We start from the raw sequence: 25,539 nt of genomic DNA, 5'->3' as shown, positions 1-25,539 counted from the left end.
ATGCAACATTTGGATTTTTCTTCCCTTTATCCAACATATAAGAATTGGTTTGAACTCTTCTGTGGACCTTTTTTTTTCATTTCGGGGACACACACGCAACTGAAAATTCAAGCTCAAAAGTTCTCTCAATAAGTCCAGTTTTATTGCTAATAAGCCATTTTATTTCCTGCTGGAAAGCTTGGATTTATTTTCCCTTTAGAGAAAAAGGTATCTTATACATGAATTGTTGTCTACCTGAGCTTACTTATTGCTAGTTCTGTTTCCTCATTTCATTTTTTTTCCTAAAATCTTTGTGCTCTCCTTAAAATATATTTGTATGAGTGTGCAAGCGTAGGATAAATATTTCCTGGGACCTAGCTCACATAAAAGGGTGAATCGTCCCCCATCTACCCTTGGTTTAATGAGCAAGAATCATAGATCAGCTGAAGCCTGGTAGCCACTCAGCTGGCCTGCCTAGGGCTCAAAGCTGCTTCTTTCATTTAATAACTAGGAGCAGATGAGAAGGTCACTGGCTCAGTGGAAACAGTCTGTTTTACATCAGAAGAATCACACAAACCTGTTTCGTTTTAAAAAAAAGCTTGCAACCTATTTAAAGGCACTAGTTTCTTATTAGGCAGTAGGGATTTTGCTTGTTTGCAGTTCATTTAGAAATGCTGCTCCCACGGGGGAAAGTGGCTTCAAGATATGTTGTTGACAAGAATTTAGGTCCTGAGACTAGAAGACCAGGCTGTAGGGGGTGGGTTACAGCTCTTCTTTTTCAGCATTAGTGAAAGCCTGGGATAAATTTGGTCTGAAAATCCCAGGCATCTTAACAGCACATCAGACAATGAAGGTGGGTACATGAGAAAATGTCCTCTGTTTTTTTGGGCTGCTCCAGTTAAAAATTTGTTGGGTGACTGTGGCAGGGGGAGCTTATGGATGTGTTTGCTGAGTTGGAGGAGAAAGAAGAAAGGGGGATGTATGTTTTGTTTTATTCAGTGTGTGCTCCTGGTTATCTGACTCTGGTATAGCTCTTCCAAAAGTTGCTATGGCTATGCTGAAATCTGGAGTGGCTTATTTTAGTGTTAGATGGTCAGAAAAACATCTTTTTGGCTATCGGTATGAAACTTGACGTGTACGTTAGTCTGTAACCTGCCTAGAGGAGAAAACTCCAACGTCCTCCCAGCAAGTCTCTGATCCTCCCTTTGTATTTGCCCTTGATACCTTTTCTCTGCTTCATAAGTATGTGCCACCATGATTTGCCTTCCTGCTGGGAAGGAACAGCCAGCAGCTGTGGGGGCTGAGATTACCCTTGTTCTTTGATCAGCTGCCAGGAGCACAGCATTGAAAACACACCCACTTCTCTGGTGGATACACCCGTATTCTCCTGTCCTGGGCAGCAGCAGAACCAAGGTCACTTTAAGAATCTGGCCTGGAGAGTGCTCTATGAAAGCTATTTATTTAGCCAGCTAAGATGTGGAAACAAGATACATAGTTCTATTTATTTTTCCCAGTGGCAAAGCTCTGGGTTATTTAGAAATAGTCTCCCATGCTCCAAGTGACCCTCTCTGGATGCACGCCAGGTAGCTCTGATTCCCCTGAGACTGTGACTCATGGACTTTATTGGACTTAGTTAGGCATTTGAGATCTTCAGGTTCCTGGTGCCGTAACAGTGTGGATGTGTCCAGGATTACCCATATCTGAAGTAAAAGCCATGCAAAAAAATGTAAAACTTGCTGAGGTTTAGAGAACTCTTGAGTTAAGCACTGAGAAATCCAAGTGAGATGGAGACTCTAGATTGTCTTGCTCAACTCTCATGATGCTGTGCTGCAGAGAAGGTTTTCTGATGCCTTTTAAAAAGGCAGTTTAAAATAAATCCAGATGATCTGTTTTTCTCAGCTCTGTTTATGCCAGTAACTGGGATATCTGATATGAGCGTTTGTGTGGGATGCTCAAATCTTCACTCCATCAACACCTTCTCTAATGTAACATCCCTAATGACCCCTGTTCCTTTCACCTTCCACCTTACTTATTCCCCAATATGTTCCTGATCTTCTGCCCTTCTACTTTCTAGTGTCCCTTTCAGCATCCTTGCTCGTTTTCCCAACTTGTTTCTTCTGAGAGATGTTTGGATGTACTATGTGCAAATGGAAGTGAAATGTGACAGTGGCAGATGTTTTGCTCTCTGGCCAAGCAGGCGCTGGGTCTCTTTGCATGACTGTCTCTGGGTGGCCAAGCGTCAGGTACTGTCCCCAGGATGATGGCTTTGAAGGCTGCATGTTGTGCAGACCTCTTCTAGGGTTCCTCAAGTTGAAAATAGGTTATCAAAGTGAATGAAAACAAAAATCCAGAATTTACAATTCTTTCATATGAGGAAAACTGGTGTTTTAGAAAAATGGCAAATGATGGTGTGATTTTTGTCTGAGTCCATTAAATTATATTTTGCTGTGGCTAAAAGGTTGGTGGGCAGTCTTATTTCTGCAGTTGTATTAAAATCAATTTAGAGAGTCTTTTAAATGTCTTGTTTCTCAAAGTTCTTTGTGAGTACATCTATTTACCATGCTGTGCAGAGCTGGCTAATGAGTTTAACCTCATGTAAGAGATTGCAACAAAAAAATGTATTTGTCACAGTTAAAAACTCTTTCTGTGAATATTCACAAAACTTGGCTTTCTGCACTGGGCTGTTCCAGTAAAGTTTGACTACTTAATTAAAAGTGGAAAGCGAATAAAAAAGGTCTGGGAATGGTGCCAAATTAATTCAGTAGAAAATATGACATCCAGAAATTATCTGCCTTTGCTCGTGTCCAGCATTGCCTACTTCTGACACTTGATCACAATTCTTTTTACATTTGGTGCTTAATAGATGATTCCAGCTCCTCAAATGCTTGCTGATAATCTCTCTTTCTGTTGAAGAGAGGAAATCCTCTCGTATAACTACTCCATCTGAGATTGTTATCCAAACTCCTCACATATTAAAGGCAGAAAGAAGAAATGTTCTCTTCACCTGTATCAAATGTTTGCCTCTAGAAACTTGAGGTGACTTGGAAGTGGATTTCTGTCTGACCATAGGATGAGTCTGGAGTGGGTAAATTGGAAGCTGTGTGATGAGTGTTTAAGGTTGGGTCAGGCAGATGGTCTGAGAGAGATTTGGAAAATGCAGTCTTCTCCCAACTAGTTTAAGGGCTCAAAAGCCAGGGGGAAATGAGAACATCGCTTGTTTTTTCTTTGGTGATGTGCACTTGCAGGTGATTTGAGGTGGGGAGTGACTCATGAATCTGAAACATGCAAGAATAATGATGACACCATTGCTATGGTCAGGAGGTGATTCCTATGAGACATATTTCTGTCAAAGTGTGAGCTGAGAGGAAGATTTTTGCTGGAGTACTGAAAGCAGATCTCATGCAAGTGAGGAGAGAAATGTCATGGTGGTCAAGAGAGCACTTCTAAAGCTAAAAGCCTAAATCTGGTGGGTCTGTATTTCATCAGCCATTGTGTCAGATTGACCAAGGAGAATACAAAGGCCCTAGATGTGCTGAAGATCTAAGTTAAGAGGCTGTATATAGCTTCAAAATAGACTTTGGGAAAAAAAATAAAATTATATACATATATATATATATAAACAACTCCGTTTTTCTCTAAAACTTATTTTGTTTGCACACAAGAGAGATTGTTTTCTCATACTGGAACTAGCGCTTTTAATGCAGGATAAAATGTAAGTGTTGAGCCTGTAGTGTTGAAAAGCGCCCAAGTTGCCACATCAACAAATGCTTGTAAAAGTGATCTCCTGTGACCTTAACAACAACAGAAGAAATCAGAACAGCAGTGGGCTGTGTCTGGTTTAGACAAAAAGAGAGGAGATGTGTAGTAGGGATGACCTGAATACTAGAATTATCTCTTCTGTTAAGAATGATAGAGAGACACATGGAAGAGATCCAATTGCAAATGTGTCCTAGACCCAGTGCAGGCAGTTAGAGTTTCCTCAGCTTTAATCCTGTGTAACTTTTTGCCAGTAGCACACCATATACATTTGCTGCAATTCCATCTCCTAGATTGTCCTAAACTTTCAGCTGCTCTATGCTTGAACAGAAGAATGTGTTGCATAGCCATTGCCAGCCAATATTTTGAGAATGAGAAGAAACTAAAACCACCAACATGGTGATTAGTTTCTCTGTAAGTTGATATGGTTGGTGGCTGTTGGGATTGGTTCTTTTTGAGGAATGCTCCACATACAGCTTTACAGCTTTATGCCTTTGTTTATTTGGCAATGTTTCCTGATAGGAGATCAAACGCAAATCACCCTTAATTCCTCTTGTTAGTCTGTGTTTTGCCATTAATCATGTTGAGTGGTTTGGATATTTAATTGGAAAGTAACACATGATTCTGTTGGAATGTGGTCAGAATTAATCAATGCTTAGTGCCTGCTTATTCTCAAATTGCTATTTGGTTCATTTGATCCCTGTAGAAAACTCACAGAAGGGGCTGAAATATTTCTTTTGAGGTATGTCACAACTAAATGACATGCCTCTCATCTGGCCTTGATCTACATGGGATTTAGCCTAGAATTCCTGTGAAGTAAAACTGGTAAATACTATTTTGAATGAGATGATACCAGCAGCAAAGGAAAAAAGGTTGTCTTTAAAATTTGTGTTTATATCAAGTGTCTTTTCAATTTGACTAACATCTCAGATAACGTGGAGCAGAGATGGCTACATCACTGAGATAAGTGAATAAACCCTGGTGTTCAAATTTAATGCAATGAGCTTTTGTAATAGAAGAAATAATCTTGGAGCCAAAGGTGTCCCAATTTTATGCAGTTCCTTCTCCTCTGTTCTTTTTATGGTCTGTGTGGTTTCTCTCAAAGAATGACCTGTTCTAATATTAATAATAAGTTATAAAAATCTCATTTCAGACTGATAGTATCTCAGTGCTGCTTTGCAGAGTAAATAGAGTTGCATTGCAGAATTATACTTTACTGGCACTGTACTGTTAATAGCAGCATAAGAGAGAAATTGAAAAATTAAGAGGTAGAGGCAAGGGAGAAAAGAGGTGATTTCAGATGAGATGTGAAAATAGATGAGAAATTGATGAGGCAGAGAGGAAAACCGTATACCAAGGTTGTTCCAAATTGCCGGACAAACATGTTGCACACAGAAGCCCTGGTGCCATCTCTTGGTAGCCTCTGGTATGGCAAGAGTAAGCATAGAGACACCTCCTCTGTGGCATAAAAAAACCCCTGGTGAATTAACATCATATAAAGAAATCCCTTTCTGAGCTTACCTGGATATGTCATGGGAAGAGAGGAACTGGTTTATAAATGGTCCTACTTAGTAAGGCTGTTATTTTTGATAAAGCTGTTTGCTTGTTTTCTTTTTGGGTCTAGCTTATGTTTTACTTCTATTTCAGGTAGAAGTAACAGTTTGAAAAAGCAGCAGTGATTTCAGCTGAAGGCCTTTCTTTGCTTGCCCATTATTTCTTCCTCTTTGAGCTAGTGTGTTATATTTGGAAAGATGGTATGAGGGTATGGCGCTCCTGTTCTCAAGGTCTTGACTTTTCACACCCGGTAGCTATGGCAGATGCGATTCATGGCTGACCTCATGTGATGGCTTTGGTATGTTTATACTGCGGGAAACGCTGTACATGTTGGGTGGGAGAGTCTCTTCACCCTAGATTTAATTTACCTCATTCTGCTAACAGCCGCTAAGGCTTGCAGCATTGCTTCCAGTGTGGGCTACCAAAGCTTCTTAGGACATATTATCCACCCTGGGAGTACTATTCATGATGCTGTATCTGTCTAACTGTTGGTCTTTGTGCTAATGAGGTTAGAGCTAACACTTGGGTGCCTCAGTGCATTGTAATTGCTTTGCCTCTTAGAGGTTTGGAGGCCTATTTCCCATGTAGCTGGGGAAATCACTGTCACTCCCATCCAAACGGGAGGTAGGACTTGATTTCATACATCAGTTGCATCTCAGAATGTTTTCTAGGGTTAAATGGATTATCAATGTTAATGATTCCTTGTAGCTGAGTATGGTGATCCCATAGAAGAATAGGTTGAGACTAGTGTGAACTGGTTATGCTAAGCACTCTGTAAGTAGCACAGAAGGAACAGAATGTAACAAATCAAAATTTAAAAGTGAGAACAGAGCTACAAGGATTATGAAATATTATGCAATCTAGGAAGAAATTAAGTTGTTTGGGATAATTTCTGCAAGTTGATAGGTTATCTGTGAGATGAGGAGTCGGCAAGCTGCTCCTGGTCTGGAGATGCAGAGAGAAGGCTCTCACTGGTGGTGGTAGGGCTATAAAGAGTAAAGAAAATAGAAGGCTAAAGATACCTCATGTCTGAAGTGTTAATCTGAGACATGGTGTGTTTGTTTGGACAAGTCACCAGAGATCAGACTTTTCATCTGCTCAATGCACACACTTTAAACTGCACCATTCTAATGCCTTCCCAAAGGTAGTGAGGGTATGGTCAGTTATGTCTGAGACATTCAGTGAGGGCAGAGATAGAAAAAAGGAGGAAAATGAGAAAGGGGAGAGAAAAATCAGAATTTGTGACAGGTTTTATGCTTGGGCAGGATGTGATTGAAGTGGGCTGTGGAGCAAGTGTGGTGCTGGCAGAGCAAGGAGATAGTTGAGCAGCCTGGTTGTGTGACCTTGTATGCAAGTCTGAGGTGGATGTTAAGTGCTGAAGTTTTCAGAAAGCGTCAGCTGGACAGCCCTGGGGGACTGGGACTGGAGGGAAGGGATTTCTAAGCAAAGCCTATCTGAATTTGCTTGTGGAGGTGATAAGCAGCTGCCTGCCCTGCCTGTTTGCCTGCATCCATTTTCCTGTGTCAAGGAGACAAAGAAAGTCTCTGTCCTCGGAAATCATTGAGTTGGGTAATGACGTGAATCTGTGATAGAGGCCAGAGAGTGGGTAGATAAAGCTGAGGGCACTCATTTGTGTGTCAGTGCATATGAGAGCTCAGGAATCTCCTCTCCTTTGCCTTTCATTTGATTTATTGCCATTTCTCCTCCCACCCAGAAGCCTGTTCCCCTTATGAAGGGTGTAAGAAAGCAGCTGTAAAACCCTCGTCACAGAAGCTTTCAGTCCAAAGGTAGACAAGGGAAATTTGATGGAGATGACAACGAAAGGGAGACTCAGTGCAGAGCTTATAGAGCAACAATTTTGCACAATGCTGGCCCTGAGCAGGTGTTGCCTCCACAAGGAAAACAGCCCTAAGAATTTCCTGGAATTTCTGTGGCTTTTCTCCATCTCCATTGGCACTGGCAGTACTAGCGGGTGAAGTGTAAGCCCGGTCTCCAGAACTATCAGTTGTTTTAAAGCACAAACAGTGATTAGACCTGCCCTGAGTGGAGTGATATGACACGGTGTTAAAGCCCTTAGCAACAGCCTTTCCACACTAGGATTCCCTGTCCTGATGGCACTATTGGGGCTGCACCAGCTTTAGCAGCAGTGGGACAGCTGCTTTTAGCAACTGAAGTGACACAACTGGCTCATTTTCAGTGGGCATGAGAGTGAGCTCCAGTCTTCAAAATATCTTTCAGGTTCTTTTGGGTAGTTTTTGAATGCTAATTATGGGGAATAAAAGAGAAGTCTTAAATACTAAAGTATTAACCAAGTTCAGGTGAAAGGAGTTTTGTTAGGGAGAGAAGGTTTAGTGACAGCGGTGCTACAGATGCAGCAGAGCTCTCTGATATGGGCAGGGCTCTTCACAGGCTCTTTATCTGCAGGGCAACACTTGGAATGGCAGCAATGCCAGTAAAATCTGTAAATAAACCCAGAGCTGAGCTGCTCTGGGATGTGTTCAGAGACAGGACTTGGAACCTGGAGAGGAGAACCAGAAAACTTGAGGAAGTGGCTGGTGAGGAAGAACAGGGCTGCTGGCTCCAGTATGGCTGCAGCTCTGGGGTTGGGAGTGGAAACTCCCCTTGAAGCGTAAACCTTGGAAAGGTCATGGCTCCGAGATCGAGCTCTTACCATTAACCTGAAGCAACAGCCAGGCTATTGCAGAAGAAAAATAAAACATCCAATATCTCTGGCACATCTACTTCACATGTTTCTTTCCTGTGTTAAATGAGATATAGTTTGGGCTCTGTGGACCATAGAACATAACTTGCAATGGCACAAATTTCGTTGACTACCCGACAGCTTCATTTCCTTCTTGTTTTTCATTATTGTTTTAAATGGCACTTAAATATTTGTGGCTATTCTGGCTTTCACCACCTTCCAGATTTTTCTGTGTAGAAAAAACAAGGGCATGTGGAAGAACCATCCTGCTCATAATGTTTTCTGTGCTTTTAAATTATTTATCTCCACTGCTTCATTCTTGTATTTACAGCTCAAGTTCTACCAGCCTTGGCTTTGATATGGTCTGTTTTCAAATCCTGGAATTTGGCTTGATTATATCAGATGGAAGCTTTCCAATGAAAGGAGAGAGGGGGAAAAATATAGGAACTTATATTAGTTAGGCTTTAGCAAATTACTGCTTCAAAAAACCCCTGCAGTTATGGCAGTGTGACATTGCAGATTTTGAACAGCAAATACCAGGAGAATTTGACCCAATATTAGTTGCATTTTAGCTTGTTACTGATTTTTTTTTTTTTTTTCTTCTAAATCTTCTAGCTAAATGTTGTGAAGAACAGGCACCAGCACTAAGATGTGACCAAATTATTGCTTAATAAGGAATTATATATTTATAACTGAAAATATTAGTCTGCAATTGGCTGGGTTGACCACAGCAGCCAGATGCTGACTTTTAACCAGCCTTGCAAGCTCCGTGTTGCTGTAGTGACCTGTGTTGCACTTGAGGCCATTTGTACTGTGGCTGCTCTTGAATTTCCTTGCTTGCAGATGTAGAGATGAAACCTGAGACTTTTCTTTGCCTGCTTTGTACTTTGGCAGCAAAATCTTCCTGCTTGTCTTCCCAAAGTCTGAATGCACCCTGCATGTTGAATCTCAGTCATCAGCTGGGCAAAGTGCTGTGTGGAAGCCAAGGTTGGTGAGCTATCAGAGAATACTGTTTCTCTGATTCTTGGGTATGCTACTAAACTAAACTTACTTCTCTTTCTTTCTCAGACCCCTACCTATGCCATTCCTGTTGCCATCTTGTATAGCCCATTGTTGGTCTATGAAACGGTAAATACCATATAATCATTTTGGTTGGAAGAGGGCCTTAAGGTCACAGAGTCCAACCATAACCCAACTATAGCACTAAACCATGTCCCTAAGAACCTCATCAATATGTCTTTTAAATACCTCCAGGGATGGTGACTCCACCACTTCCCTGGGCAACCTGTTCCAATGCCTGATAACCCTCTATGAAGAATTTTTTTCCTAATACCCAATCTGAACCTGCCCTGTTGCAACTTGAGGCAATTTTCCTCTTGTCCTATCACTTGCTACTTGGGAGAAGAGATCAACACCCTCTTGAGGTTGCAGGAAGCCTCATCTCTGACCTGCAGCCTGGTGGTTGCCTTCCTTGCAGTAAGATGTTCTGTTTCTGTCCTGCTTGAGCTGCAGAGACAAGGACAAATCCACAGCAGGTGGCTGAGTGGTGGTGCATCTGCTGCTCTGGTCTGTTGTGATGGTGGCCCAGCATACATGCAGACAGCTTCTGCAGAAGGTACATCCTCACTTGTAACATTGATCCTCTTTAGTTCAAACCTGATCACATGTCCTCAGATGACTCTTCATTACTCTTCTGCCTTTGCTATCACAGCTTGGAGAGTTTGTGTCCAGAAAGCTGCTGCAGGGCAGTGAAAGCTGTGTGCTTTCTTTACCTTGGCTCTTTCCTGCAAAAATCTCTGTATACTACACCATACAGCAGCAGCCCCATTTACGCCTCCCACCTGTCAAGTGAGACACAAACCACAGAGCAGCAAGGGGAGATGAATAGCAGCTTGGCGCTTTCTTTACTAAACTTTTATTCAAAATCCCAGACAAGTTAGAAAGTTTTTCTCCCTGCCCTGTGATTGTAAAATATTTTCCCAAATACTTTGTGCTTTACTTGCTTGTGGCAAAACTAGTCAGTATTATGATTCTAGCACCATGCTACATGTGTTTTAAAGTTCTGTCAACAGCACACAGTGGGTAAAAATGGCATTTCTTTTGCATACAAGGCAGACTTGAAAAATTTCATATGAATTGGTATTGACTGAAGTGACGTGGGTCAGTGAGGACTGCGTTTTCTGAATCAACGCCTTGATTTTCAGAGACATTTAGATGTGTGAACATGAAAGGGAATGTAAGTGCGGCAGAAAGCCTCTTGGCAGGTTAAAGGCCTTGTTCATACAGTTAAAAGGTAGTTCTGGCCTTAGTATATGAAGAGGCTTTGAAAAATCCTGCTGAGTGCCAGCTGCATGTTTAGACATAAAAATGCCTTTTAAATTCAGGTCAAGATGCCTAATGTGAATCTGTAAGAGCATGTTATTATACTTTGTGTTTCTCAAGCATGTTTGTGTTGTTCTCAATATGAGACTGATTTAATAGTAGCAGTTAAGCTCAGTATTGAGTACATACATAGTTTGCAAACAAACACCCCAGTATTTCCAAACATGCTCATGTTTGGCAGCCTCAGTTAGGACCATCGAACTGTAAAGTGCTCAATTCACAGTAAATTCAGTGCTGAAGGGTTAAGTACCTATGTGAGAAAACACAATCATTGGGAGAGATGAAAAGTGGGGGTAACTGAAAAACAGGAGAAAATTGATGACAGATTCTGCATATTTTTTTTCTATATATTTTGTTGAAATTCCACTTGCATGTGATCTTTTCAAGCAGCTTTAACTTCAGCCACCACATTTTGGGGTTTAGGTAAGAGCAATATATAGAAACTGCCTAACCTGGGCACATAACAAGGAAAATGATGCTTACCTACTTGGGAAGCCTGTGGGGGTTGATAAACGGAAAGTATTGCATGCAAGAAGATTAACTGGCATCTGTATCTTCTTCCACTTGCTCCCTGCGGCAAATGTGCATGTAACACTGTGCTGTCAGTGCTGCAGCTGATGTGTAAAAAGTTACATATTCAAACCATGGCCTTGGTACTCCAGGCAGACTGTAACAGGACACTCAGCAACAGACAGAACTGAGCAGGGCTGCAGGGTTATCTTATGACGTTATTGCCAGTTCACAATCACTCAAGTTGCATCTTGTCATGCAGCACAGGGAGAATGGTTCTAGCAGCTATACTTCCATGAAATGGCTTCTTGCTCTGGCATAGTCAAAGAAATTCTGTAAGCCAGATCTCTTCCCTAGAGGGTTTAAGCTTTAAATTTCCTTTGGCTGGCCTTTATGGATGTGCTTTGTCTGAATAGGACCAGAGGGGAAGGTGAAGTGCCGTATAAACTCAGACTGATGGATCTATTTATAGAGCCTGGTAATATGGAAACAGTACCATTAGATTACAAAGAACAAACACAGTTTTTCATCTTGTGTTCGGTACCAGTTATTTCTCCTTTAATTTTGAGGCATCTGACTTTTGCATAAAGAAAAGGCTGTCATGCAAGTCAATCTTTTCTTGGTTCAGGGAAGATGGTGTTTTTCTCAGTCCTCCAGCTTCACATTTCATGTTCTTTTCAATTCTCTTAAATTGTGCATATCTTGAATGTCATGGAAACTAATTTTTATTTTTTTGGGTTAAAAAGACCAACCAAACAACCCCTCCCACCCAAAAAATACCCCTCAAAATCCTAAGCAGTGAAGACTGTGGGAATGGCTGAAATGAAAACTCTAATTTCCCTTCCATTGCAGCAGTCTAGTTACATGCACTGAAGGTGGCTATTTCAAACACTGCTGTTTTACAGCTCAAGAGCACCTTTCACTACAAAGTGCTTTTTAAAGATGATGTACTCTGAGATTACTGCTGCTCTAGAGATGGTTTGTACTAACCAGTAGTCAGGGAGAACTACAGCTCTTAGCCTTGATTACTTTGAAACCAGCCTCCCTTTTGTTCTCTGAAATAGCTCTGGGCACAAGCAATGGCATGTTAGATACCTCACTGCCTGGACTGAAAGCAACACAAGCTGCCCTTGAATATCTCACTGCCAGAGATTGATAGTATCCATAAAATAAAGATCACACAGTTGTTTGCAGGCAATATAGTATGAGTGCAGGCTCATCTTCTGGCATCATAAAGTTCTGTGTACCCCCAAGCTCTACCTTCCCTTTTATAGTTCACTATCAGAGACTCCCCAGTGGCAAAGCACCTGCAATTCAGTTTCTGTTGATGAGGACAGAAGTCACAGTTGCCCTGTTGAGATCTGGGTGAAGATGTCCCTGTTCATTGCAGGGGGTTGGATTAGATGAGCTTTGAACGTTCCTTCTAATCCAAACTATTTTATGATTCTGTGGTGCAGTGTTTCACCAGATATGTGAATTGTGTCCCTCTCCTTGCCCTTACTCTGGCTGTACACAGCGTTCAGAGAAAGTCTGAGGCAGAATGATCCAGAAGTGAGTAGAATGGGGTTGAGTCTCTCCACTGTGCACAGAGCAACTACCTTACCATAAGCAAAACATGTGTGTTAGTGCCTGGGGTCTCCAGAGCAAAATCTACTGATAAGTTCCAAGTAAACTGACAACTAAGGAGTGAGACTGGAAGACAGGGTTCTGGGAGAAGGAGAGAGGGATTTAGCCCCACTCATGGGCATGCTTTAATTGTGTACAAGATGTTTTGTCAGGCTGTGCTGGTGCTTGTTATCAAATGTGGCCTCTGTGTATCCTCACCACTCCTCATAATCAATCATGGATAATAACATCAAGCTCCTTTTTCAGTCTCTGTACACGTGTCCCTTGGGTGGGAGAGCTGGATTCTCACACTGTCAGCCTGAAACTGCCTGGGTGATGAATCTGTTAAGAATCCTGTCTGACTGCGATCCTTCCAGCCCCTTCATCTTGATGTGAATGACAAGCTGTCACAGCCTGCCTCAGCCATATTGGTGACATCCGACCCTGGAGAGGGAGCTGACAGGAATGGGAAATCTTCTGAGCTATGGCTTCTGCCTGAGCAAGCTGTGCCAGCTCTGCACCATGCTGTAAGAAATGCCTGGGCATTTGTTTGGCAAGGATTTCAGTGCATTTCCTGTAGCTTGTTCTTCTTTGTTTCTACTTTGGAGCTAATTTAATTTAGAGCTGTAAAGAATAGGTTGAATTTTTAGAATACAGCTGTCTCTCCTTCTGCACTTGTGGATGAGAGTGGGATACTTGTAAGGATGCCCGTAGCATAGCCCTGGAGCGACTCTTCTTTCTGAGAGGCAGAGATGAAATATGCTGCAAGGCCATACCTTTTCGGTGATTTAACCTAACAGGTTCCCAGGCAGGCAGAGGTGTTTGGAAGATGCTACAGTGAAGATTTTGAGCTGAACCTGGGAACTGAGATATGCTTATTGAATTAGCTGTGGGAGCAAGAGAGAACCTCACAATGGGGCTTCTGCAGCACAACTATTAATGTAAATTCTCTGTGAGTGGCAGCACATCTTTTGGAGAACACATTGACTTTAGCTCACCAAAATGTAAGATAAGTGAATATTAATTCCTGCATCTGTTGTAGGGTCAAAAAGCAGGGAATCATTACTCCTTTTGCTGTTCAGTCTTGTTGACTGTTAGCATTGACTAGGCTGCCTGTGAACACTTTTCTTTCCTCACAACCCTCCTCTTACCACTAATACCTATAGAAATCTTCAAAGGTGGGGAGGAAATACTGTTCAGCACACATTTCATTTCTGTACATTTTTTGTTTCCTCCCTAATTCTATTGAGAAAAATGAATTGCATCACAGAGAATAGGTTCCATAGAAAGTATATACTTGTATTAAAGTCAGCATGTGCTCTTCCAGGAAAGAAAAAAAAAAAAAAAAAGCTGATCACTGGAATGGAAGTAATCATTAGAAAAGGAGTGTGTGATTTTTATTCCCTTTAGCATTACATTGAAAGCACATCTGTGCACAACAGCTGGATCTCTGAAGGCCACTTGTTGGCAATGTGTGGGACATTGCAGGCTGTGAGCAGGCTTTGCTTTGAGCAGAAGTTTTAATGTCTAGCTAACAAGCTGGAATTAAAGTGGACATGATGATGGGTGTTTTTGTGTAAGTGTTATACTAGCAGTGCTATGAAAATGCCAGCAGCATAAGCAGGTTTTGTCCATCCATATTTCCAAACTTGTGAAGCTGCTGGTTTTAAACCTTTAAAACAAAACAGATCACTGCACAAGTGTCTGCATATTTAAGATCTATATTTCTGGACTGCAAGAGAAATGACTATTCAAGGCATCTGCCTCAGATAAGATCTACCTTCTGGTAGGATTTATAAAGCACCTAGTGCTGTGGTGCCTACATGTTGTTTCCAAATGTGTCTCAGTTGTCAAATGTGAAATTGCCTTTTGAGTGAGGTGCTCTGTGACTGTATAAACTCCAGTAGTTAAGTGCGAGTTCCAGAGGTTGGAGGCAAAATGCAGCCAGACAATATGTACAATTGAGGGCACTTAATTCCTCCTAGAGAGAGGGGCTGTAGAATTTTAGGGACTTTAAGCCTGTAAACTGTAATACCTTGAACCCTCAGAGTTGCCATTGAGTTAGATGCTGTATACCATATTGCATGGTCCCTGCCCCACGCTGCTTGTGATATTAATAAACATGACAGCAGCAAGTGAGAATACTGAGAAATAGCAGGGTGAAGGGCAAAAGGGAGGGATCATGGGCTGAAGCAATGTGGGTTGTCAGGCAGGGGCAGAATCTTTTGTTATATTTCTATAAAAATAGTGCTTTGTATCTTTATTATGCAGGTGTGACTGCCTTCAGGAATTAGATCAGGCATTGGGTCTGAAATGGTATTTAATGAAGCACTAAGTCATTAGCTTTCATTCAATAGTTTGAAGAGGATATATTGTGTTTGAGATCAGAGTGGAGAAGAAAACCTGAGAGATCTTGTCTTTCAGTCTCCTCTGTCCGCTGTCCTGGTAGATCAGATCTGAAAGGGTGACCTAGCCATAGACTCTTTTGTTTATGCTTTTTAGCAGCCTGGTTTTACTGGCTGATCCAATTATGCTTTGGCTTGGGCAGCAGAGTTTTTCTTTGTTGTTGCTTCTGGTTCCTAAGCACAGGATCTGGAAGTTGCGTTTGTCGATCTGTCTGCTAGTTGTACTCCTGCCCTGATATCCAAGCTGCTGACTTGGAAGCACTTCAAAGATTTCCATTCTGCCGAGTGGCTGTCTCGACTGCTACTACAGGGAGTTTTTCATGTTTTCCGATTATAGAGCAGCATTTATTATTATGCCTTTTAAGATAGGGCAACTTTATTTATACATATTTTTTTTTTGAAATATATAAATGAGTCTCCCTTGAGATACAGTGGGACTGACAAAGCAGCTAAGTTTTTTACTAATGTATTACCACAAAGAACAGAAAATCAGAGGAATGCATCTGGACAGGTTTGGCAGGTTTTTAAATGATTGCTTCCCCTCCCACCCCCCATTCCTTCTTGAGACAAATGCAGAGTTATTCACTGGGCATGCTATCAAATTTTCTGGTCTAGCATATGGCTCATCAAGTCATCTTTCTTGTGCTCTTAAACTTTTCCTCCTGTTCCCATCTCTTACCCGCCCCTTGTCCTTGCTCTCATGCACAATTTATTATCTTCTTTCTCTCTGTCTTCCTGTCCCTGGCTTACTCATCTCATTATATCTTCTGATGCCAGAAAAGATGCTGTTGCTTTGCCGTATGGTGTTAAGAGGTGCTGATATTATTGCAAGCACCAGGTATCTGGCTTGCTGTAAGCCTATGGACACATCCATCAGCTTGCTGCTGATCTGCATTCTCTTCTATGGCTTTTTGTTTTATTTGTTTTCTACAGGGTGTTTTCCATGTTTGACATCAAGATGGGTAATATTCTGGGGATAATTGCTGACAGCTGGTTTTAAGTGTAAATTACAATGCTGATTTTTAACTCCAAGCTTAAAACAAATGCAGGTAGATAATTCTTTACTCAATGTAGGTGTGAACTACTTTCCCAGGATAATTGTGGATGGCTAAGGGTTTGCATAAGTTCAAATGTGCCTAGGCAAATATATGGAAGCAAAATCAACTAAGAGCTAAAAAGCTTCCCAGCAGCACCACTACTAGCTTATGAAATCTCTAGACTTCAAGTTGTGGGAGTCTGAGTCTGATCTGGATGTCCTAGCACTGTGTTTTTGCTGTAGTCTTATATTCTTCCCTTGGCCACAGGATACAAGACTATTTGGACTTTCAGCTTAAGCTGGGGCAGGTGCTCTGCTGTGGCCTGGCTAATTAACCTTGTGCTTAGAGTACCTATTTCTCATTTCACTTCCATTTTATCTGTGATTGAATGTAGGGATATAGGACTACAGTCATTGCTGGATCACTGTTTTCAGACCCTTTCCTCATTGGGAACAGAGGCTAACGGTCCCATATAAGCAGGTCAGGCTCCCTTTTCAAAGTCATTTGGTTGTTCATCTCATCACTGCCAAGAGGATATTTCAGAGCTTCATTTTCCAGTGCTTAAAAACTGTCCTTTAATTTCTAGTTGAAATTTATTGATGGACTTTTTATCCTCATGCCATTTGTCCTCATGCCAACTTCGTTCTTTAGCTTAAGTAGCTCTCTACCTTCCTCAGTGTTTACTTCTCCCCTACCCAGTGTGTCTAAGGAGAACAATCAAGTCACCTCTTAACCATCATTTTGCTGAGGTGACAAAACTGTGATCTTTAAGACTCATCATGAAAAACATCTCTGCTACGATGATTTCCTTTGCACCTTTCTGCACGGTTCCTTCTGAGTATCGCACGCAGCTGTTCAGGTGAAGCCTTGTATGAAAACATTCATACTTTCCCTTCTCCATGGGCAGTGGCTTTCCTGAGACCCGATCTGTCCTTTTCATGGCTTCATCACCTTGATGGATTATGTTTGTCCTCATCCTCTAATGGGCTCATATATCCAGGATGTCCTTATACTCATTTCCAAATTATAAGCCCCTGCTCATAACAGCAATTCTTATTAAACCCTAAATGCATAACCATGCTCTTTAACTATTACATTTCATCACATTTCTATTTCTTCAGAGCTCAAGAACGTCTTGTTGCTCCTGAAAGCTATTCCAAACTCCTTGCTATTGGCAGTAGCTCCTGACTTCACATGTTCAGCAGATTTTTGTTAGTATACTCTGACTTTTTGTGCCAAGGTCATTAATGAAAAGATAAATAAGATCAGTCTCAAAAACATGCTTGAGATTTTCCACACACAACTTCCTTTCAAATAATAATTCCTCTTCCGGCACAAATCCTGTCACTTCCTCTTTAACCAGTTTCTTACCCAGTTTGCAATTATTACACTAATCCCCACATTCTCCAGATTGGCTAGTAATTTCCATAAGACACTGTATCAAATGCTTGATTGAAGTACAGATAAATTAGTTCTATCACATTCCCTTATCTAGAAAAGAATCAGCTGTCTCATCAAAGATAGATATCAAATTAGGCTGACTTTATCTACTCTTGGTAAGTAAATTTTATCTCTTAAACCTATTTTAGCTGTTTTGCAGTTTACCCTCGTGTCTTTATTTTTTCTTTTAAAATCTGTTCTAAAGCAACGTGTACTGTTGAGGTCTATCTACTGGGTCTGCACCTACTTATGACTAACTGTAGAGTACCTGCTGTAGGATGTATAGAACACTATATATTGCCTATGCCAAAAGCCTTGTGATGAATTGCAGTACTTGAAAAATGAGATGTACTGGTTTCGTTCCACTTCATTTTATTGCAGTACTATGTACAGGCACGGGCTGAGATGAGGATATGTCGAGCTGTGGGTGTGGGATGTGGGAAATCCAGCTAGCTATGGCTGCAGGTCTGTGATGTTGCTTCAGGAGTAGGTGGAGATTGTTAAAATTTCTGATTCTGCTGAGTGGTGGTGCTTGGATCTGGATGATACCACCTCTATTTTTTTTACTTTTCCCACAGAATGTCTAAATCTTTTATCTCACAGTACCGGGGGGTGGATTTACTGACATCTTTGTGATAGTTTTGGGTTTCTCAGCTTTAAAAGCAAAGCAGTTACAAACCTCTTCTATTATACTAGGTCACATCAAAAGCACAAGTAGCTCTTATCCCTCAATTCAGAGCAGACTAGCTCCCTCCAAGCCTGGAGAAGTGACTGGGATGATTAAGGCTATTGAAGGATCAGCAATGGTATGGGCAGGAAGAGTTCAGGTCTTCTGGGGTAAGTGTGATGAGGAATTAGAGACTGGGGACTCAAAGATACTGTAATCCCCTGTTCCTACTATCTGAGAAGGTGGTCTGGGGAGGCCTGAGGCCCTCTGAGAGATGTTATTTGTGTATACAGTGTGGTTTACAGTCCTTCCAAAAAGTATTGGAGAATCTGGTTTTGCTGGTTAGTTGATTGATGGGAGGTTGGCTGGCAGTGCTGACGTTATGGCAGTGGCGTGGCTCTACTGAAACTCTTTACAACGCTCATAAGTACTCCTAAAATGAACTAGATACCTATGGGACATCCTTGTTTCTCTTCTGCTTGGAGCCAAAAACACTCTGGTCCTTCCTTTGCTCTGTTGTTCTGGAATGTGATTGAAACTAGCTTCAGTCTGCAGATGTAGGTATGTAATGTAGTCTCCTTTACAAGATATGTGCTTGAGAGTGAGCTTTAGGAGATGCTCTGGATGGAATTTTAACTCACTTAGAGCTGTTTACTTTGTCCAAAACTTTAAACTTAGGGAAACAGTGAATAATCTGTGGCTGTAGTGTCTCTGTTTTCTGAGCATGCCAGATAGCTGCTGGATGATGCTATCCCTCCCACCAGATGAATTATTTCTGTTTAGGTGGAGTTAAAGAAGCAATAAGAACATGACTGTTGTCCCACTGGTAAGACTTTTAGCTACTGGTTTCCTGTTCTGCTGGTATTTGTGTGTGTTTCCTTGGCAGTTCTTTTGTAATGCTGTTCATGAACTCTGACAGATTTGTTATGAAAGAATGACATTAGACAGGTATGTCTGTGGGGCTAGTGGGGTGGAGATTATACTGCATGAAGAATAAATTTACCTCCAGACAGTGGGGAGTAAGGATGTCTCAGTTCATCTTTTCAAACTGCAAATGTTAGTGACCACCTCCCATTGAAACCAGTGCTGTGCTGACTCAGGCAGTTTGAGTTGCTTCATGATGCAGAAGGTTAATGGAAATCTCTCTGTGTATCTCTCCCCTCTACCTACTTACTCTCTAAGCTCTATGGGGTGAGGAGTCTTACTACAGAGCTTTAACATCTTTTTTGAGAGTCCTGATCTGAGTATGGACACTTACATGTTACTGCAATGCAACTTATTGTCATAATTAAAAGAAATTAAATGTTCAGTTAAAGGTGGTGGGAGGAGAAGGATGGGGATAGAGCTTGTTTTGGGAAAATGGACAAGGGAGTGGAATTTGGCTGGTCCCAATTTGATGCAGAAGCTATCACCTACTGATGTGGATAGAAGGACTGTTGTCTGGAGGGGGCATGTGCTGAGTCTCTGATACAAAAAAAAAAATAGCTCTGGGGCAGTAGTTTAAAGACTTGCTTCATTAGTTTGGATATGTGGGTGTTGCTTTAAACGTAATGGTTGCTACAAATCAGTGTAACACTAAAGCTAGAGGGCTAATGGTCTTTTAGAGTAACTGAGTCAGCTGCAGAGACTGGATCCTCTGCTGGTATAAAACACTGCAGTTCTGTCAAACCCTGTCGTAAGCTGTCAGTTTAGACCAGCTGGGAAGCCTGGCTCAGAAGACTGGGAAGATGAAGGTTATAAAAATCACGGAAGAAATTGACATTTCTCTATCTCTTCTTTTCCTAGGGCAGCCATTGAGGCTCTGGCAGCTTTGCTGAAATCAAGTAAGCTTTTTTCCTTCATATTCTTTCTGACTTTCCTTTCTGTGTTCTGCTGCTGAACAGAATGATCCTGTTGAGCCTCATTCTCCTTTGGTATTCCCTCTTCCCTCAGTCCAAAAAAACACTGCTTAGAAGAGTGAGGCAGTAATGCACTAGTTGCCTGTATGTCTAGCTATGATTCTTGGAGACACACAGCTCTGTGGGATATGGTGCTCTAGGTCCAAGGGAACAATCTGTTCAGGGAGCCAGACTAGACCCTTATTTTGAGTATTTAAGGAACAGCTGTTGTCCTGGGCCTTAGTACAGTGGAGGAAAGGGGGAACCTTTCCAGACAGCAACCAATGCTTATTTCTCTGTTCCAGCATCACTGGGACAGGTACCTGTCTGTCCTATGACCCTGTTGTACCATGTGTTTACCTGGCAACAATGATACTGTTGGCAAAAGCTTGGAAAACTTTGGCAGTCCAAAGGAGATGATTCTCCCTTGCAAGCTTGTCTGGTCTGATAATGTGCAGACACAGCTGAGACCTGGAGCTTGCCGGGGCACAGCCCTGCCGTGCAGTCTGTGCTTGAGATTTGCGTCAGCTGTCTGGGGGTGGTGAAGACCTTAACATGGGTTCTCAGTCACACACTGTTGGCGTGACTGTTCCTGAAAAAACATGCTATTCTTTTTTGCTTTTATACCATCCAAAACCACTTAGCTTTTTATTACCAGAATTTAATAAAGCTTTGATTAAGAAAGAGCACTCTACTATTGCAGACAATTTATTCTACAATAAATCACAATGGCGTATTGTCCTTCGCTCTCTCTCCTCCTTTTTCTTCCCCTCCCCCTTCTCCTTTTCATAGTATTAGGAATAAATGCATTTGTGAAAAATTGTAGCCCTGGAAGCAGTGCTTAAATGAGCACGCTGCAATGGGATTGTCTCTGAGTTGCATCAGCTCAAGTGATGAATTTTGAAATCATGCTTCAGTACTAACCTTGCTGCCTAGATTTAAAGGTCACATTATTGCAACAAGGAAAGACCTTCTGGTTTGGGCACTAAATCTTAATAAGGGGGCTGTGGGGCTATGTCATAGCTGCTTGCAATACAAAAGCAATATTAGTAGAAAGACATTTACAGAAAAGGCTGGAAAAGTAGAGCAAGAGCTGAAAGCTCATTGGGCAGCTTGAGATTTTTTCTCCTACAATCCTGTTTTGTGGTAAGTACTAGGAATGAGAAGTGGAATTCCATTGTCCCAAGATTTATTTGGATAACTTTTCTACTTGGAGGTTTGTTCTGGGTCTAGGGATGAGAACATTAGATAGGAGTGGAGGACTAATTACCAAGGGAAGCTGAAATGTAGTCTCCAGGAGAGTAGTAAACACATGTTGTAAAAGTTTTTGGGGAAACTGAGGATGATCTAGAAAATATAAAAGGATTGGATTCAGCTCCAAACTCTCACAGCCTTTTTTTTTTCCTGGAGTGAGTTAAGTTTTTAAAGCCATTTACTCTTTGAAATTTTCTGTGTGACTCTTCTCAGACAATTTGGTTGTGAAAAACATCTTGGTGGTTTTTTCTTTTTATGCTTTTTGAGTTTAAGGAAGCTTCTAGAGAGTTTCCAGTACTGGAAGAACATACTGATCATTCTGGTTGGTTGTTTCAGGGGTTTTCACAAAAAGTACAAAAAATGAACTCCAGTGGAAATTTAGTCTGAGCAAAGCAGTCCGTACATTGTCACTGTGGTTGATCAGTGTGATGTACAGATTAGGGTTCTCATGTTCATTTTTACTGCCAACCCTTGCAAACAAAGGCATTTACTGGGAGAGATGTTTCTTTTTCTGGAGATGCCCTTCCTGCTTTGCAGTTATGTGTGCTGCTCTCCTTTGTAATTCACAACCAAACAACATTTTGTTGCAGCAACACCAGCTACTGCTTCCATGGAAAAGTGATTTTTAGGAAAACACGTGGTCTGTTTTCATCTGATGTTTTTTTAAGTCACCAGAACTGGGGTTTTGGAAATTGTGCCAGTACTGTGCAGCAAAAGAGGGTACCACGGCCCTCAAGTCAGCTTGAACTGTGTCTTCTGATGTTTTCTGCAGTCTGACGCTGAATGGTCAAGATTGTCTTTTAGTTTTCTCCTTGTCCTGTGGTTCAGGACGTGAGAAGATCCAGGCTTCTGGATTAGACTGCTCTGGCAGCTGCATACAAATGAGCAAACTGTGCCTTTTGGGAGGTGTGAGTTAGGAGATGTGAAAAACATCTCTTGTTCTTCCAGAGAGAAATTCACCATGGTTGGAAAAGAGCTGAATTCTTTGTCATGATTGTGTCAGGACAGCTCTGTTTGTCACAGTTAACTTATTTATGTCTGTGACCTTATGCCTTTGAATGGTGCAGGGATTCTTAGAAAGTTAAAAATCAAATCTGGTCAATTCTATAGCACTTGAAAATTGCTTATGGAAACAAGGGCTAAAATGGTACATGGCAAAGCACTCTAGCTTGTTTAGATGTGATGCAAACTAAATGGGAGGCAGAAATCCTGGAATGTGCTACGGTACTGAATAGCTGGCCTGATGGGAAATGCTGGTGAGATTCAGCTTTGCTGGAGTGGAAGCTGTAAAACAGGACAAAAACGCATCCATTCTTGAGGGTCTCCCTGTAGGGCTGTCATATCCTGAAGTGTTTCAGCCCAAAATGGTTACAGGGGTTATGATTATACATGGAGTTGCACCAGAGGGAAAGTGTCCCTCTTGCTTTTGGCAGTGTGCTTCAATGGGAAAACACAGAGCAGTTTTAAAAGGAGCAGGCAGATGGCAGCGTGTCTCCCTGATGGATTCAGAAACATCCATCTTCAGCTCCTCAGGCTTCCTTAAGCTCTACTTGAGATTTTTGTCCACCTGCAGAGCCAGGGGCTGGTTAGAAACTTTGGCCTCTGTCTCTTTCCTAACAGAAGCTGATGCTAAATGCCCACTTAACAGGTGCATAACTGTAAGAAGCAAGATCTGCCAGGAAAGATGACATCAGTGTAACAAAAAAATTACTGTTCCAGCTGGATCTGGGAAATTGTTGCTGTTGTGTTTCAGAGGGGAAAGTATGAGATTGTCCAAATAAATAAATAATAGGACACAATAAACTTGTGCTTCATCCAAAATAGGAAATACGTGCTTGGAAACTCAGTGCAAGATGAGAGTGACCTTGGTTGTCCTCTTCCACTGTACATAGTGGAAATCAGTAATAGTCATAGTGATGGTGAATAACGAAGGAATAGAAGTTTATATCCCTTATAGTGACAGTGCTGCACCTTCCTATATGTGGATGCTTGGATTGCTGATATAGAGATGTTTCTTGTCTGACCATCAGCAGGTCTTTTGACTCCTGACTTATCTCTTTCTACGCAGCCCAGAGTATTTTACTAATCCTTGCATGCTACTCTCCCAGTTGTTGTTCTCCACCTGCCATACCCATATGCACACAGCAAACAGGTTATAGCAAGTCTTTCTTTCATTGCCTTGCTGGTGTTTTTTTTAATATGTTTTCTCTCCATCATGCTGTTAACTCTTCCTGACTGAACTACATTATTATACAGGCTGAACATGTTGCTTGGTAAATATCCGTGATGGTGCTGAAGTGCTGTGAGAGCATTGGGGATTTTTTTTTACTCTTCTCTTGAATGTTACAGTCAAACTTTCCAGTGTTACACCTGTCTATCCTTTCTCCTTTGATTCCTAGATGGTTACTACAGTCCAGGGTGGAGATGACGGTGTAGATACTGATAGCTATAGATAAACACATGTGGGATGAAGCACAGCAGCATTCCCTGCGTCTCTTCTCTCTGTCCCAGGGTACTCATGTTACTTTTTCCAGCCTCCTTGGGCATTGTTCATCTTCTCCTCTATACATCTGTCTTCATATCTTGCTGCAGTTTTGCTGTAAGACCAGGGGAGCTCATCACTAAGATCTGGGCAACAATGGAAGGCAAGGGCTGTCCTCTGTGTTGCTCTCAGCCACGGGCTCTATTGCTTTTAGTAAAATCACACCTCCCTCCCCCCCAGTAAAACAGGCAATCCATTCTCAGTTTTGTGGGAGTGGAAGAAAAAAACTAGACACCTGCTATACAAAGTGCATGTCTAGGGGTTTGCAGTCTCAGTGCCTTGAGCCACACGATGGCGATGATGTTATAGGGATCCCTGCTCTCACCAGCACTTAATCCAATATTTATTTTTGGTGAGCAATTTGTTTATCAGCAGGTTATTTTAATCTAATTTTTGGTTGTATTTGTTATTCCTGACTATCTGTGCTTCCCTGAATTAGCAGCTTGCATGTCTAAGGAAGTTAGCTAGAACGGGTCTTGGAGGTGTTTGCTCACTGAATGTTGAAGGAAAGGGCCAGGGAAATGGGAAGGGCCCTATTTGCAGTGCTTGCCTGGTAAAACTGTAAGGAGTAATTTAAAGAGACAGGTTGTAGTGACCCCCTGATTATGCTTATTTCATCAAGACAATTACATATGCTAACAGTGGTTACTGCTGGTAGCCTTTCCCTTCTCTTTCTATGTCTTTTCATTCTTCCTTTTGTCATCTTTATCCTCTTGCCTTCCTTTTGTCCCCTCCAGCCTTTCATCTTTTATTTCCTGCTTTTTCCTCCTCATCTTCTGTCAAGTAACCTGTATCTAACCTTTCACCTGCTTTTTTTTTTTTTTTTAATTTAATCTAAGAATAAGGTTTCTGTTTTGTGGTGGCAGGATAAAATAATCAGTGTAATTCTTTTCCTTTTATGCTGGCCTTAAGGAGGGCCAAGTAACTCTGCAAGGAACAGAAAGTGATGTTCTGGCACATAAGCAGATTATAGTTTCTGAAAGGGCTGCATCCTCAGTGTCTGAATTTATAGAGCTTTGCAACAGAACCAGATCTTTGATCTTGCGTCACAATAACCCTATGGTTAGACCATACCAGTTCCTGTAGCCAACAGCATGTCTGTATTTGCCTAATATTTCACCAAGCACCCATTTCTCATGGTCAGTTTGAGACTTCATTACCCACCTCTGGATTCAAACTCCATTGTCAGTCTGGCCCCAAATCCATCATCACAACTTGTAGGGTATTGCAATCAGAGTTGAATTTTGTGGATAGTTCCTTCTGTAATCATGTAAAACAAATTCGGTGTCTGTCCTTTCTTCCTGAATTTCAGAATACAAATAGTCTTGATTCCATATTTTAAGTTTATCTCCTGCAGAAGAGGTACCTTATAGGGGAGAAAAAATATTTTTGAATGTCCTTTGTATTCCCTTCCCCAAGACTACATTCATAGATGTATCCCAAACCGAGAGTAAGTCAGTGCTCTAGAGAAAAAGGTTGGTTCCATCTCCTCAGGGATGGCATGTTCCTGCTGTTTTACTCCTCAGGGTGGGTATAATAACCAATTTGTTGAGGAGCTGCATGATTCTCTGACATCTTTGACAGCGATTGTGTGTACTGCCTTTGTCTTGGCATGAGCAGTGTTTGTTCCTCCAGTGATGATCTAGCTTCAGGAAATTCAGTGGCCGAATTAGAGGAAGTCTTCCAAATTCTAGCATCCTTATTTGAACTCTTTCAAACCACTTTAAGAAAATTCAAGCTGGAAATTTTATGCAAAAAGGTGGCGTGTTTTTTTTTTTTTTTTTTTTTTTTTTTACGGTTTTCTAGATTTCTGTTGAGTTACAATGAGAA

The 25,539-nt window shown here is 41.5% G+C and overlaps 1 protein-coding gene across 7 annotated transcripts in view; it reads left to right on the top strand.

The window, feature by feature from the left end:
• AGBL1 (AGBL carboxypeptidase 1) overlaps positions 1-25,539 on the top strand; it is a 276,743-nt gene that overhangs the window by 26,751 nt on the left and 224,453 nt on the right. For 6 of the 7 annotated variants that reach the window (XR_010475347.1, XM_065076581.1, XM_065076580.1 and 3 more), the window contains exon 6: positions 19,822-19,859. The exons of the other annotated variant lie outside the window; for it this stretch is intronic. Coding sequence is in view for 5 of the 6 variants with exons in the window: in XM_065076581.1 (XP_064932653.1) it covers positions 19,822-19,859 (38 nt within the window). In the remaining variant the exon portion in view is untranslated. The remainder of the gene's footprint in view (positions 1-19,821; positions 19,860-25,539) is intronic. 7 annotated transcript variants of the gene reach the window in all.

The sequence above is a fragment of the Columba livia genome, chromosome 11 (genome assembly GCF_036013475.1).
Source record: "Columba livia isolate bColLiv1 breed racing homer chromosome 11, bColLiv1.pat.W.v2, whole genome shotgun sequence".
Lineage (NCBI taxonomy): Eukaryota > Metazoa > Chordata > Aves > Columbiformes > Columbidae > Columba > Columba livia.
Note: the sequence above shows the minus strand (reverse complement) of the source record. Positions and strands in the feature narration are given on the sequence as shown.